Below are 16,503 nucleotides of genomic sequence, written 5' to 3'. Positions count from 1 at the left end.
ATCCCAGTTTTATGTCTGTACACTTTCTGGAATTAATTGTCTCTAGATGAGGATTTACCATTCATCACATGGAAATGCCTAACCACAGGGTTCATTGACTAAACAGAGAGTGGGAAGTAGATTTCAACTCCCTCACTTCTCCAGGAAGAAGGGCTGAGCTAGCCGCGCATGATTCAATGGGCGATGAGAAATCTCACTGGTTTAACTATACATCATGCAGGGCCAGACAAGCTCTTCCTGCAGCGGAAGGTTATTGGGTAATAGTGAAGTCAAGGGGTTGGAACCCCAACACTCCTGACAACGATTCCTTTAGCGAACCCTCAGTCTTGCATCCCACTTCCCGATGTCCTCATCTAAGAATGTTATACGTTTATTTTCCATTGAAACCACTGAGCGACATTTGATGGGTTCTTTTGGAGAAGTCGGGTATAAGTGATTTCTTATTCTAGTGATTTGAGTGAGTGTCCCTGAAATCTACAGAAGTTTCATCAACTTCATCAACTACATTGAAACAGCTTTTATCTGCTTCCCTATGGAAGGGATTTCTCTATGCCGTGTCTGCAGTTTATGTTTTTTTGTACGTACTCCATGCAGATTGTAAGTTTGAAAGCAAGACAATTTATATATATATATATATATATATATATATATCCTGAGTTGGAAATTGCCACTAGATAACTCGCACATAAAAGGGTAAGAAATGAAACACACGATTAGAAAAATACTGACTTTTATTAAGTCTAACTTTTAGATGACTAACAACCTTTTTTAAACAGTTTTCAAAAATCACCAGAAATGACAGGGTAATTATCATCTTGGACCTTTAAAGAAATAAGATAACCAACATTGTGATGTATTCTTAAAAACAAATATTAAAAGAGATATTATTCTCACCAAGGCAACATTATAACATATTTCTAAAACAAAGCTAATACAGCTTGCCTTATAGCCGCAGAATTAATGGAGTACGCTGGATCTCATATACACTTTAGTTACAAACAAAGTGTCCAGGCAGCAGATGTAGTAGCCAGAGCTAGACACAAACTCCATTCCCTCACCATGCTGGAAGCTGAAACGAGGAATGAGAAAGATGGTAGCAGTGTTAGAACATTGCCTGGACTCCAATGCATTTTACTGCATACACGCCCAGCACAGACCCAGCGAAAGCAGTACATTAAACATTACTTATTTCACTGAAGAATGGCATCACAGATCAGCGGCATTATTACTCCTCTACATCCCGCTGATGAAATGCTTCTCACCGCAGCAACGGACCTACTATGTACTGGAAATTGTCGTCTGGGAATGTATTGCTGCTCGTTTCACATCATCTCATTTTCCTCCGGAAAGTCATGACATCAGTAAATACAAACTAGTGTTTCCTTACCAGTGTCATAAATACATTCTGGATACAATAGAGGTGAACAAATGACAAAAAAACATGAATTAAGAGGATTGAAAAGGTGGAAAGATGTAAATGCAACAAAGTGCACTTTAAGCCAGCTGTTTGCATTGTTTGTGACCACGACAGAACATGCTAACGTGGAATACGCACCGTTTTCTAGCTGGCGTGTCTTTGTTGAGCTGAGTTTTCTGAATGACTTTTCAGTTGCTGGTCCACTATCGGCGCTGCCACCAAATCCACTGACGGTGCAGTTAGGGGGGGCCCACTTCACATCACAATGGCAATTTCCGTTGTTATTGCAGACCTAAGAACGTGATGCATTTTGCCATTAATACTCCTTTAAGGGTCACAATAATACTCGATTAAGTCTCTCTCATCACAGGGCTTGTTATTTTACTCGTAGGCAAAGTGGCAACAAGCATCTCACTGCTAAAACCTAAGCTGAGGTTAATAAATGCACTGATGCCAGGTATAAAGCTTTGGGTTATTTAGTTACATGTTTTGAAACTTCTCCGCAGTTAATAGACAGGTTTCTGCAATACTCTGCCTACTTATTACACAGCTCGTGTCCTAACAGGGTTAACAATCACATATGAGGAAGATTAGCAGCGTCATAAAAACTCATTATTTATATTTAAAAATGTATATGGCCTATAAAGTCAGTGTGGCCTTTGATTAAAATGTTAAAGACTAATTAAACCGTTAAAGACCACCGAGCGTTCTTCAGGGGTCTGTGTGGTATTAAGACAGGTTAACAGTAACACAGTAAGAAGTGCTGCGTAAATTGTCGGCGCTATATAAATAAAATATAATAATAATCATCTTTTACCAGCTTTCACAAACCAGCAAAGAGCACCCTCTGGTGGCTGAACCATATACTGTGCATTAATAAAAACTGCCATTTTTTATGGAATTCATTACTCACCCCATTTCCTCCACACTTTTTTTCCACATCACAATCATATCCCAAAACTGAAAGATCGACACAACTACGGTTCATACAAATCTTAAAAGAAAAAACATGTTTTACTGTAAGAGCATAACAGAAATGAAAGCATCATTAACGGTTTCTTTAGTTAACAATGTCCAGCCTTTTTTCACAGTTTAAACTTTATATGCGTGTTTAGACTGGCGGGTAACGGCCTTTACTTTTTAATAAAATGATAAATATAGAGTTAACAAACTCTATAGTTGTTGAGGCTCCATGGGGCATTAGACTGCCACTTTAATGCACATCATACTTTTCTCTTTGCATTTAGGGGCTTATTTGTTAAAGTTGACATTTGCATGATCCTACATGGCTAGTCGTCCATACTTTATGTACAGTTAAATAAATGAGATTAAACAATGCTTCACGCGTGGACTGAACACCTTCATCAGGCATTGCAAGGCCTGGAAAGTTGAAACTTAAATTGTCCTGCAATCTTCTACCGTCCCTGGAAAAACCGACCGTATCTGACATCAACAGACCACAACTTAGTCATATCTAACATCATGCTGTCAATCAAGTTAAATCTAAGGGAATTGGCCCAATAGGGTAAAGCAGCCATGTTTGTTTGGACCTGCAGCTTGTATGTTTGTCTGCACTGAATAGTTTTTATGCTTACAGGCCAAAAAAAACATGCTTTGCCAAGCCATAAAATATAGGACTTCTAATTAAATCAACGTCGTGAATATTACATTTCATGGTATAACGTTTTACATCATTCCTGTTAGGATTCGCTTCCTCTGTGATAGGCAGTACGTAACTTTTTGGCTTCGCACCCCTGTAAAAATACAATACTTTTTCCATCAGCCCAGTACCTTTCCTGTTCCGCATACGGCCCCATCCGGTACTGCTCCGTGATCGATGGAATCTTTCCTGAATTGGAAATCTAGTCCCCAGCAAAAGGAGTTCTCGTTGGGCATCTGAATAACAGCGGCGTATTTATCTTGGGCTTGGATTGTTTCCACACCTTGGCACTGAATACGTCCACACATCACATCCCTAACCAAGTAGAAATAAAAGAAAGTGAGTTAACAAGTCAATTCTTCCATCACACAGGACAAAAAAAACCCTCAGTAGTAGTGGTCACTGACACGTTTCGTCTGTGTTGCCGGAGATACTGCATTTACTTTCAGACAATATAGAGGTTAATGGAGATTTTTCCAGATATAATCCAAAGCTCTCTAGTGCCATTAGGTTTATTTATGCTTGAAAAGGCTGAGCTATTAAAAGTTGTCACAGATCGTTGGTGGCACATTAACAAAGGGGCATACTGTCCCAAAACATTAGTGCTGTCACAGCTCGGCTTTTTTCAAGGGTAAACCTGGGGGCACCCGTGCACCTTCAACGACCCGGTGTCCGAGGTATTTATTTTATATGTTCCTAAACATCTTCCCAACATCTTTAACTCTTGCTGACAGTAACACTTGTTGTTGCCAAAGCACTACTTGACTCCAGCGCATCGTCCTGTGTCCTCCAGTGTAAAACACGTCTTACAGAGTCGCACATGATGAGCAGTGGGGGAATAGTAAACTATACGTATGAGACTCCTAAACTTTAAATGTGAAATACTGAATTCCACCTAGCCACCTCGTTAACGTGATTTACTGGGTTTTGCATTGAATCAACTCGCCGTCTGTGCCACAGTTTCCAAATCTGTCACCAACAGCATTCACAGAATGGAAGCAGGAGAGAGGAGCAACCACAGCACCTGGGCAGGAGACAAATGACACCCTCTGATATTGTAGATATCCTTACAGTACATTGGCATATAAACTTTAATAAAAGCACATACAGTTATATATAAGTTACATAATACACAAACGTACAAAATACCATGAGCTTTAAAAGAGAGCTAATAAAATGCACGTGCATGTGATATATATGTTTAAAGGGACACTTCAATGCTTTCAATATCCACGTAATGTAATTGTCTGTTTTGCAAATACACGGGGGGTTCTTCATAATTCCCCATATGCATTGGCCTCGTGTGTAATTTCAATGGGAACACTTTCCTGCCGCTGATCGGCTGCTTCAGCCAAGTACTGTCGGATCACAGAGGAGGAGGCCAGCTGCTAGGTCCGGTAAGCGCTTTATTTTTATGTTGTTTTTTCTTGGGGAGAATGCTTATTAAAGTACTCAGAGTACGGGTGTCATGGACACTAAATTGTCCCTTTAATGTTAAATCTTTTTGCAGAAAAAATATCTAAACATGACACTTTTTCGTTACTTTGAAGAACTCAGTAGTACAAACAGTTTAAACGTTCTATTAAAATATATTTTATGCAAATTAGGTATCTTTTTTTATCTTATTTTCCAAAAGCTATTTAGAAGAGTGAAATATTATTTTTTAAATCTTATTTACTGAAAGTGATATAGAAGAGTGAAGTAGCTTTGAGTTAAGAGTTGGGGCTAGGACTTGCAGAAAGAAGAGACAGCAATATGTAATACGTCGATATAACATTCCTAGCTGCCTTGCTTATGGAATGGGATATTATCCTGGAAGATGAATAAAAGTGTAATCAAATGGATGCGTATCAGCTACGCTATAAAACAAAAGCAATCCACAGACAGCGACTCTGCCCCCAGCTGCCAGGATAGGTTCATTGTCCCACGGAGACTTAACATTGCAAACACGAAATATGATTTATTAGACTAGGAAACATTCAAATATGAGCAATTCACGTTATGTCTTATATCGTAAACACACTAAATGTTCTTTCTATAATGCACTTTCCAGTACTTTGTAGAAATCCTGCACCAATAGAGACCTAAACCCCTACCTTCCCCAAATATGCTTTGACAGTGCTCATTGTAGTCATAGCACATCTTTTGGTAGCACACAGACGGGCCTTTGTTACAGGGGGAGCCATTCTGAAGGTATGTATCTAACGGGCAATCTCTGGATTTTCCATTGCAGTATTCGGTTAGGTCGCACTCGGTGCCTGGTATCCGACAAGGTGTTCCTCTAGGTAGAAACTGAAAAACACGCACATGATGTAAAAAAGCTAATGCCTTGTGATCTTGCAGCTGTCTCCATGCTTTATAGTTCTACTTGATAAAATTATACCAACGGTTGTCATTTTCTGAAGACAAAGGAAAACATGGTGTATAGCATTCAGCAATATTTATTTTAACAGTCATGTCTGTTTTATTACTTTTATACCCAAATTATTCTCCATCTCTACGACTGTAGACTAATTTTAGCCGTAGATTTCTTAACCGAAAACGTAGATGCAATGATATGGTTATACAAGCATATGAAGGCTTGTCTTACCACGCAGTTCTCACAACACGCTCCCGATGAACATGTAGCATTCTCTGTCAGTTCACAGGTGGTTGAGTTACAACATATATTAGTGGAACATTCCTGAAAAAACAGTAAGGGAAAGACTTTATAAGTGCTTTCTTTGCTCAGGGTCATAAAAAAAGGTACATTCGTAGACACCAGAAACATAATTATATAAAGCCCCCTTAACAAACAATGCATATGAAAGTCCTTTGTAATTTATTTCATATACATTGTTTACAGATTATGTTGTTTTTGGGGTTCCAGAATGTATTTTTAATGGATATGGCATGCAGAGAAAAATGTCAATTGTATATTTTTTTGGTTTCAGTAAAGGTTAAATCATATTTCATTGTAATATACAAACCTCTTCAGAGCCGCAATCAGGTACATATGAGAGAGATTTATCTGGGCCTGGATTATTCCAAAGACATTTCGCTTTGTCACTTGCATAAAATTCCTCCATGTCTTTTATGCTGCAATCACTAAAGCCAGAGGACAGCCTGAAATATGAAATCATTATGTCTGTATATTAGGGTTAAATTAACAAACAAAGGTACTTTTTCTTGTCGCCTATATTTCAATTAGACATATGCCGAATAGATAAAATATCTGGTATAAATCACACCGCTGCTTACTTTTGCTGCATAGCAGAGATATACGACACATAGTGATGCAGAACTCAATGCCAAACTCAGGGAAACATCCACTGTCCCTCCTCGCACAGTTCATGGCCATTTATGACATAAAACTTATTTTTTGGCCATCTGGCATTTTTAAACTTATTTTTTTTTAATGGCCAAAGATGAGTTTTTATTACACTTTAACCCCAATCTCTGCAGCTCCCATTGGCTTATTTTTTTGTTTGATAAAAACATTATGGGTGGGTGAGGATAGTATAGGTGGACTATATATAACCCTGAGCCACAAGCACCATTCCCAATTTACAGGGTGTTGGAAGACAACGATATTTGTTTTCATTATTTTTTATTTGGGGGGGGGCTCACATTTGACCTCTGAAACCCGGAAGTTTGCATGCAACTTGTGGAATCCATGTATTGCTAGCTTTTTTCAACTCATATCAACTTGACTCTCCTGCAGCCAGGCGTATGCAGGTCAAGTATTTATGTGACTGCAAATTAGTAATAGTGAATATGGACTTACTATTAAGTGAAAAGATGCATTTGAAATGCACAGGGGATACAATTAATAGAGAGAACGCTGTCCTAACAAGCCTATAACGAGAAATGTACCCAGCTTCGCAAAAGACCTCTGCAGAAAGTAAAACCGGGGATCTTCTTCAAGGTAAGGTACGATAAGCCAGGCTCAGAAGTGTAAATGTACATATATGTGTTAACGTAACTCACAATACTGTCTCGTTCATGGTGCAAATAGTTTTTCCAGAACGACAGGTACATCCCGGAGTGTCGTGCTTCATCCCTAGGACATGGCCCAGCTCGTGCACAAACAGATTGGAGCTCAATACCAGCTTCTCAAGATTCATCTACAAAAAGCATAACATATAAATCCCCATCTAAAATTAAAGAAAAACATGCAAAATAATCGCTCAAATAAGAAGGTAGAATTTGTTTCTTGAAACTTGCAAGCAATAAAATATGTAAAGTATGTGGTATTATGTGAACCATTATATCATGATGGGGATTTAAAGAATACCCAAGGATTAGCAGGCTATTGGGAGATATGAGGAGGGAAGTGTTCTCTCCATTACAAAAGAAAGAAATACAAAATTTTAAAAAATGTAAATACAACTTAGATTTAGTTAGCTTTCATTATAAAAATAATATACCACTGCGAAGAATCCTGCGTTATTGTGGCTGCATGCTCCATCCAAACGTGCCAGCCCTGAAGCCAAAACTGTGCTTTCTCTTCTAAAAAAGAAGGAATTGGCATGATATATGTAAGCAAGCTGTTGTTCAAAGCCAGGTCCTAACCTAACAAAAGGTTAGCCATATGCCTACCCCTGCATGTTTAATTCACTTATTGTGTTGTCCTCTAACACCCCTGCTAGGTGGCTGCTCCATCCACCATTCTCTCAGAAAGCTAAGACTTACTTATGTTACAAGTGTGGGGACCTGACCAAACACCCCCCAGCTGCATTTTAGGGGTTAATTCACGTTTTGTATGGGGTTCTGCCAGCAACAGCAAAAACTAGCCCCCCCCACAAGCCTTTTGATGACTCCTGTAGGCATGGAAGCCTACAGCAGTCATCAGAGACTCCCCCTGCAATGGCTGGTCTATAGACCAGCAATTGCGTCCCAGTTGCCAGAGGCAGCTTCAGGGACAGGGGAGAGGGTTCTTCAGCTCCGTGAGAGCGACAGTGCAGCGTTAACCCCTTCAATTCCACAATTGTGTATAACGCATTCGTGGCATTGCAGGGGTTAACATTTGTCCCCACAAGCTTGTGGGGACTAAATATCATTCAATGCTGTGCTCCAATGGAACATCAGCATCGAAAAAAAATTAATTAAAAAAAAAGCCAGCACTGACCTGAAAGTCCAGGGTGCTTCCAGGTCAAATGCTGTGAGTTTAGTAAGTGGGCTGATGATGATCAGATCACTCCGAACCAACCGTTAGTTTAAAAAAAAATCCTGGCTCCTAACTTTTTTAGCTGGCGCCTAGATTCACAACAAATTTGTCAAGCCCTGGTAAACATTAATTCACATGTAAACTTTTTTTTGCCAACCTGCCTCCCAGATATGCCTTATACCCCCCCATATGCCACTGTGCCTCCCTGATATTCATTTAACCCCATATATGCCACTCTGCCTCCCTGATATTCCTTTTTATCCTACAAACCATTATTCCAATAGCCCTTCTATGAACACTCTCTAAATCTGAAGATGGGGTCTCTAGAACTATGCACAATACTCTAGATGAACTCTGACCAGAGAGCTGTAAAGGGGCCATAATCACCTACTGTTTTATGCTACTAATTCTGCTAGCTATACAACCCAACACTTTTCCAAATCTTAGTTTCATTACTCCCAAGTCTCTCCCCTCCATTGTCACTTATAGCACCCATTTGCCTTTGGTATGAGAGCTGGGATTTCCTTTAGCCTAAATGGTACCACAAGATACAAAGCTAAGATTTTAGAGCCTCTTTAGGGTTTAATATATAAGTGGAATAATCAGGATTATATATATATATATATAAAACCACACTTACAGAGATAAGGCTGCAACATCACAGTTGATTCTACTGTCTAGTGATTCTCTCTTCCACTCCAAAAACTCCATGAGAATATCGTCAGCATCATCTGTTTCTGTATTAATGAGATTCCCATTGGACCAAATTTCTATGCCAACCAAAACTACTTGTGTGTTCAGCGGCTTGAGAATCTGAAGAATGATACACAAACACCAATAAATAAAGTGTGTGGAGAGCTGTAGGGTTGCTTTGTATATTCAGAAAGTAAAAGTTCCACTGATTTGCATAGCCTGTAAAATTACTTTCCGCGGAATACAAACACACACATAAAACATAAAATTCCTTTAAATTTACCAAATGTGAAATAAAGACTAAAATAGCACTTACAGCACTAACGGTATTCATCAATTCAAAAATGCTTTCAATTAACGATGTCTCATTTTTATTGTGAAACTGAAACTGGAAAAAAGAATATCAATATTAATATAATATTAAGAATCATTATTAAAAGATACACATATAGCCCTTCATCTAATTGTATAAAGAATCATTTTTCCCTCATTGCAGAAAATTGTTTTATTTATGATCTGAAAGGACAAACTCAGTCTTGTGTAACTGAACTGAACACTGAGGAATATGTAAAAGGCACAGTCATGATTAACCTGATGGCTCCCCACTTTAAATCGCTGCTAAGTCCTCCCCTTTTCAATTACTGGCATTTTAGCCTGTCTAGAAGGTTACTTGCTAGTGGTCTGGATGGGTCACGGGCGATTTAATTCTAAACATGTCAGGTAAGGGAAAAATGCATTAAAAGCATGCAAGTGTATTCTACCTCCTACTAAGTGTATGCCTCCGTTCATCCTACAAGTCTTTTTGTATAGTTTTAAAGGGACATTCTAGTGCCCAAAGTACTCCTTAAACAATCATTGCAAATGAAAGTACTTTCATACGCATTTTTCATAAGTGAAAAAAAGAATATATGTCTTAGGGAGAATCTGCAGCAATCTCACAGCAATGAAATTGGGGAAAAAAGTTAAATACAAAAAATATATATTCCTAATAAATGTAAAGAAGTTTTCAAACAGACACACCTGTTATTGTACTGAATTGTAGCGTATCACTTGATTTATTCGTGTAATAAAAGCAGAATAAGGAAAGCTACATGTTATAAGCATGATTAGCTGCTGTATGTCCATGTTGATAAATTTTTATATACTGGTAGACTTAACAGTGATAGAGATAAAGACCATATTTTAGACCAGTAAGCGTGTTAACAAACAGTGTAATAAGTAAATGTGTGAAACATTGTTTAGAAAAAAAACACTTGGTACTCCTCAAATTATAAATATAAAATAAAAAAAAATCTTCAGTTGATCCAAAAGTATTACAAAAATAGCATAGAGTATAAAGGAGTGTTTCGAAACTTCAAAAAAAACCCTATGTGCATGGGGGATGTTGCTGAGCTTAATTTTTTTCAGTAGTGGTACCTGTGGAAGGAACTGTCCTGTTAATTAGTCTTAATAAATATCTTGCTATAGATTTTGCATTTCTGCAGAATGTAATGTTTGTTTGTGCTTTGTGAATCCAGAAGAACCGTTTATTACATATTTGCCAAAAGGTTTACCTGTGGCCGAGTAGTAACCATGAACAATTCAACATATGCACTTTTATTACGACCGCTTGCTTCCTGTAAAGAAAGAAAAGACAGAGGTCTTTGAAACAGAACATATTTCTGGCTCTGTCACCTCTTATATTTTCCTGTTAGCACCAATGGGTGGTGCATCTCATCCACAATACATAATTCAGACAGAGAGGACCGAGATTCCACCTCTTTAGTGCTGTATGGAACTATGGAAGACTACGGTACAGATAATTAGCTTAGGTTTTCAAGATGGACAATATATGTGACTATAACTGATCACTCACATTGACAATCAAAAAAATACATTAATGATTAACGTATTGTTATAAACCTCATTGAGAGATGTACATTTTCAGCTAGATATGAATTAGCGCCTCCAAAATTATACTGAAAATAACAGTTTTACTACTGACTTACAACTTATCAGTGTTTATCAAATAACAGGCATGGACTGTTCTCTCAAGAGAGATACTGACAGCCCCTCTACGTTCTACTTGCTTGGAAGTGTGTTAGCTGTCTGTTACTTCACACATCCCTTGTTAGATTGTAATTCTCATTTTGATTAGATCCTCCTTGGTACTAGGGGTAGCACCAAGGATTATACTGTACAAAAGTGCTGTATTCTTATTATTTACCTTTCTCCTTTATGTTATACCACTAGAGATGATCTTTTCCTATATGTATCTTCTTCCCACGTCCATCTCACCCCCCACAGATAAGAAATAGTTAAAATATACAATGCACATAATATACATTATATTTAGTAAAACATCATGCAATTGAGACATGAACCATGGAAGAAAATACAAAGAGTTAATAATTTCTACTGCACCCTCATGTTTGGTTGGCTTTCTGTTTCAGACGGTGAGTTGTCAGTGTCCAAGGCACACTTCATTGCAGATCGAGATGTATCTGTACGATAGATGATGTGTTTGAAATCTGTAAGAGGTCCATCTGGTTCAATTGCATACTTAATGCCATTTAAATTCATGGTGCCCCTACAGTGACAAAGAGTTGCTATAATCTTATGGACAGAAGGAAAATCAGCCAGCCATGTAGATTTGGAATTATTTCTATTCTGTTTATTTTATGTAGAAAATATTTCGACAGGAAGAATACATTGAGATTTCTCTTATCTTCAAGAATATTCTAGAGATAATTTACTATTACAGCAACACAGGTACAAGGTTACACATGTAAGACAAATACAAAGGAATGAAATAAAGTCGAACATTAGCAATTCTTGCAGTGGCATTTTGATTCTAGGTACAAGGATCCAGACATTTTCATAAATGACATAGATTTAAAGTTTGCTGAAATTTGGGGTGCACTGTAGTAGAATGCAACACAACCCTTTCCTTCTTGTGATAATAAATCAGAGGTTGTAGAAGGATCTGGAAAGCCGAGGTGACTATACTACTCATGTACAGAGGCAGCTTTCCAAGGAAGTGGTTGTGCACCAGGCAAAAAAGCAGGGTATGGAATTAAGCGTGAGCCTGTTTAGATCTGTTAAAACATCACAACGGTTCTATAATCACATTGGAAAATAGAATGCAGCGTTGAGTTTGCGGTGGATTTGTGGGGCAGATGGTATACAACATTCTCATAGTAAACTGTCACAATTACACAATTCACTGATTTTAACCAGGGGACTAAAGCAAGACTTGTTTATGAAAAATGCAGCTTTTTTGGGAGTTAAACTGGGATCAAATCCCATGCCAGGACATTTAAAAGAACTGGGGCCAGATTATAACTGGACTTTGGTTTGATAACCAAAATTGGGATTGATTTCCTGCATGAATATTCTGCATTAAAGCATCTGCAAACTATACTACGCCAACCCAGTACCAGCACACAGACAAAAGGATGAGAAGAAGATAGCGTGAAAGCTATTATTATTACCGAAGTCCAGAACATGTGCTCAGGGCAACTGTGGAGTATGGATGATCTTGTATGTATCCTTGGAAATAGCAGTCATTCTAAACAGAACAAAACATTCAATTATTGTCACAGTTCATTAGTAAGGTTATTAATGATAATACTACATGTTAACAGGGCCGGCCCAAGGCAAAATGCCCCCCCCCCCCCTTTATCTACCCTTCCTCTCCCTCCCTATTATCTACCCTTACCCCCTCCCCTTGTACTTACCTTTCAGCAGTCCTGCGGCGAGTCTCCCTGTTTGGTCTCGGTGCCGGCTTGTAATGCTGAGCGGCGGAAATGAGGTAATCTTCCGGCCCTCAGCATTACAAGCCGGCACCGAGACCGAACAGGGAGACTCGCCGCAGAGGAGAGAGAGAGAGGGGCGCGGAGCGGGTACTGACAGCTTGGTAAGAGAAAACCACTCGGCGCCCCTTTCTCTCTCTTTCGCTTTAATTAAAAAAAAAAAGGGGTTGGGGCAGCAAAGTGCCGCCCCTTCAAAAGTGCCTCCTGGAGCGGTTGCCCCACTCGGCTCCATTGTCGGGCCGGCCCTGCATGTTAAATGATTTTTTTTTATTTTAGTTCATTAAATCGGTTTATGGGACGAATCTAAAACAGAAATCAGGATGATGGGAGTTCGATTTTGACCTTATGCAAGTAAATAGGACACTGTTACTGTGCTAAGCACCTTGTGTTCTGTTTATATAACGTGTACCTACCACCTGGTATTTGTTCAATATAATAATATTTGCGGGGATCACCAAAAAAAATGTAAGAAATTGCATATACTCCATTTCTGATATTTTGCTTTCATTTGAAAACAGATTTTATGGTTTCTATATAAATGGAAAATACATTTACCGGAACACTAGGTTGATAGGAGTACAAGGTATCATTCTTACTATATGAAAATACTTTGGAATCAGGGGAAACAAGGATCCTAAAACACAGAAAAAAAGGATAATAAAATGATAAAAGATATAACGTAAATAATAATGTGCAAAGTAATCAATGTCTACTGGCCAGAGCCTTCTGTACCTTCTACCACTGTTTGCTTAAATTTGATATTATCTGTATTGTATAGCAAATTGTACAGCTCTGTGAAATCAGATGGGGGCTACATAAATGTGAACAAACCAAGAAAATACAGTTAATACAAAATGAGCAAACGATGGACACACATGTGTAACACCAAAAAATATATATACACACACACACATATACACACACACTCCCTGGACCTGCTGTCACTTATTTACCCTCCTTCCAGGGTATTAAAGCATACATCAACCCAAGGGCACAATGAGCATGCAACACGGGAAAATAAGAAATTAAAAGAAAATAATATTTTAGACGAGCACACTGCATGCTGCTGGATCCAGTCAGTAACATTTCTGCCCTGTTTATTCTGTAGCGTTAAAAGAAAGTTTCCAAAAATTCCCAAATCTTTAGTTTCCGAAAGGTTTCTAGAATACAGCCTAAGAATTATTTTATACGTCTTGCTGATTCTGTGAGAAATCAGATTGCAATTTTGGAGTCTAAAAGGAATTTGTCTCCTTTTTGAGGCACAATTGGAAATTGCGTCAATAACGGTTTTTTATGCCTTCTTCTGGATCAACAGCAAGGTTGAACTTGATTGACTTGCGTCGTTTTTTCAACATAAATTACAATGTTACTGTAACAATTCTTTCAATTACATAAAAATACCTTTTTGGGACCTTTGTGTGAATCAGTTTTACTTTCCTGTGTATCAGTTTTACTTACCTATTCTGTTTTAAGTGAAGAATATATTGTTTTTTGTCAAGTACAATCATGTATGTCAGCGCCTAAACAAATAAAAAGTGTGAAATGGACTTGTGAATCACGATGGTGTTTATAAGACACAGAAATAACACAATGTCACATAAAAAGATACATTGTCTTACATATATAATCCTTATTTCTGGACAGATTTTTGATATAAAAATATGAACGCAAAGATAATTTTTTTAACTGTACAAAAAAAAAAATAATAATATTAAATAAATTAATAGCTGAAGGGACAGAAAACTTCCCAACCAGCATTACCACACATGGAAGAACTTTAATACGCATTCGTGACACTGTAAAAAAAACAGTGACATGAAACAGTTTTGGGATCATAGACAGCTTACAGTATAGTAAAAAAGGGAACTATGATAAGTGTAGTCATAAGTTCTGTAGTCAGACGTTTGATCATGATACAATAGTTACAGATACAATAGGAGCAGATCCCTGTCCTGTAGAGCTTACAGTCGAAAAACACTTGCCCAGGAACACTTTTAAATTATAATTATTTATAATAAATTATTGTTTTACTTAATTTTGTCTCCCTTGTAACATGCACTTAACATTCCCAGTGAATCTATGTTGGAGAGATAAACAGCCCAAGGAATCCCAGTCTAATATATGTAACTTTTGTATATTTTGTGTTTGGTAGTAGATTACCGAACGTTGCTTACGTATAGTCTTCTGTTGTATAGACGTTAGCCTATACAATAGATAACTTAGTAAAGGAAAAGCTACAAATAGCAAGCTCCACAAAAATGTACATTACACTGCCATTGATACATTATTATTATTATTGTATTAAAATAAACTCAGTCTTACAATTTAAAACAGAATCCAGAAAAAGAGGAACACTCTAATGAAAGAACAAAATAAACCTCACCGTGATATTATCGATGGTTTTCTTATCCAGCAGTTGCGGAGTTACAATTTCATCGGGATGACCCTTCGCTATACCCTTGATATCTAGATTAAAGAAGAAAAATGTGTTATTAAACATCCAATATAGTAAATCACACAAAACACCATCAAATGTTGCAGCAGAGATTTCAATATTATACAGAAGCTGCTCTGCTCTGATGACCCTCTACCCTCACCGAAGCCGGTCAGCCAAGAGCTGTAGAGCCCTGCTCCCTGACCACTCTGTGACCAGCAAGCATGGTGATCGGGGTGGGAAGAGGGGAAAACCATATATATATATATATATATATATATATATATATAAATAATGAAAAAATAAATAAATAAACCTAAAGTAACAACAAAAGATTAAACAATTACAAATGTTAAAATAATGTACACCCATATTTAAAGGGACCCCAGTGATGTCACCACAAACTACAAAGAATATATAGGAGACATCTCCCGCGTCTAAAGGGGGTTTTTATGATAAAGAGGAGTGCAAAAAATACTGAAAAAGTAAAAATTTAACAAAAATGTAAACGTAAAATTTTTTTACTGGGGGGGTAAACTTGTCTTTCATAAATAGAAATAAAACTAGTTTTGTGTGTAAGGGACTCTTTATAAGCCTAAAGAAACTGGGGTATTAGTGGGGTATTAGTGGGGTGATGCTGCTAAACACAAACTGAGTGTCTTTTTATGTACAAATATGGTTTCAAAGTCAGGACCTATTTTTTACCCTGAAGTAAAACATAAACAGCGCTCTAATCCTGTAGGTGTAAAATATCCCAGGCCCTTAAACGTTTAATTTGTAATATTTCTTCTTGTATTGCATATCTATTGTATGGCATCCAAAATCTGTGCACACAGGCAGCTATTGGTTAACCCTTGCAATACCATAGCTGTCTGTAAATTGTTTCGTCTCAAACATATTTTTACATGTTTACATAAACATCCTAAGTCGAGAGCGCCAGTTACCTAGGTTTACCGTCAGCACTGACGGGATAAGAAGAGTAATGGTTAGGGCTGTGAGACCCCTTACTCCGGCCGCATACATGGCTACTCATCCACAACAACGGCACTGAAGAAAGAGCTGAGCACACAGTAAGAACGAACACCGGTTAATCGTGTGACGCCCAGTGACAAAACGGAACGGCCCCGCCACGAAGTTACCGCGCAACTACCTCAGGTCACGTGACTGCCAACTGGGCGAGGCGGGGTTACTGCGACTGCGCACTGCAGTAGGGTCTTTCTCGGGGACTTTTGATACTGACTGACTTTATCCGCTCGGGCGTTCGGGGCTGTAATGGCGGCCCGGGTCGTATTTATTTTAAGCATTATCAATGTCAGAGTGTCTGTGAGTCCGAGTTGTGTGACTTCCTTTTTTTTT

At 38.0% G+C, this 16,503-nt stretch overlaps 1 protein-coding gene across 1 annotated transcript; it reads right to left on the bottom strand.

The window, feature by feature from the left end:
* Nucleotides 1–309: 309 nt before the first annotated feature.
* On the bottom strand, nucleotides 310–16,170 carry LOC149300137 (disintegrin and metalloproteinase domain-containing protein 9-like). The gene is made up of 19 exons (XM_089485570.1): nucleotides 16,092–16,170; nucleotides 15,097–15,179; nucleotides 14,172–14,233; nucleotides 13,269–13,347; nucleotides 12,393–12,469; nucleotides 11,323–11,488; nucleotides 10,473–10,535; nucleotides 9,236–9,307; nucleotides 8,867–9,039; nucleotides 7,487–7,568; nucleotides 7,047–7,183; nucleotides 6,047–6,182; nucleotides 5,668–5,760; nucleotides 5,174–5,369; nucleotides 3,999–4,101; nucleotides 3,209–3,392; nucleotides 2,331–2,411; nucleotides 1,556–1,709; nucleotides 310–410 (listed from the first exon to the last, which is right to left on the bottom strand). Exons 1-19 carry the CDS (start codon nucleotides 16,168–16,170, stop codon nucleotides 310–312), a joined length of 2,121 nt encoding a protein of 706 aa, XP_089341696.1.
* Between the last annotated feature and the right edge of the window lie 333 nt (nucleotides 16,171–16,503).

This window comes from Sceloporus occidentalis, unplaced genomic scaffold, assembly GCF_023333645.1.
Source record: "Sceloporus occidentalis isolate IW3139 unplaced genomic scaffold, rSceOcc1.0.p SCAF_26, whole genome shotgun sequence".
NCBI classification, from domain to species: Eukaryota; Metazoa; Chordata; class Lepidosauria; order Squamata; family Phrynosomatidae; genus Sceloporus; species Sceloporus occidentalis.
This window is presented reverse-complemented; position numbering and strand designations above follow the sequence as displayed.

Bases quoted from the DNA above. Each gene is read 5' to 3' on its own strand.
- LOC149300137 (XM_089485570.1), bottom strand. From the start codon at position 16,170: ATGTATGCGGCCGGAGTAAGGGGTCTCACAGCCCTAACCATTACTCTT. The intron at 9,308-10,472 runs GTAAACCTTTTG...TCTTTTTTCCAG, and splicing joins TGGTTACTACTCGGCCACAG to TTTCAGTTTCACAATAAAAA. The intron at 1,710-2,330 runs GTGAGTAATGAA...TCACGTTCTTAG, and splicing joins AAAAGTGTGGAGGAAATGGG to GTCTGCAATAACAACGGAAA.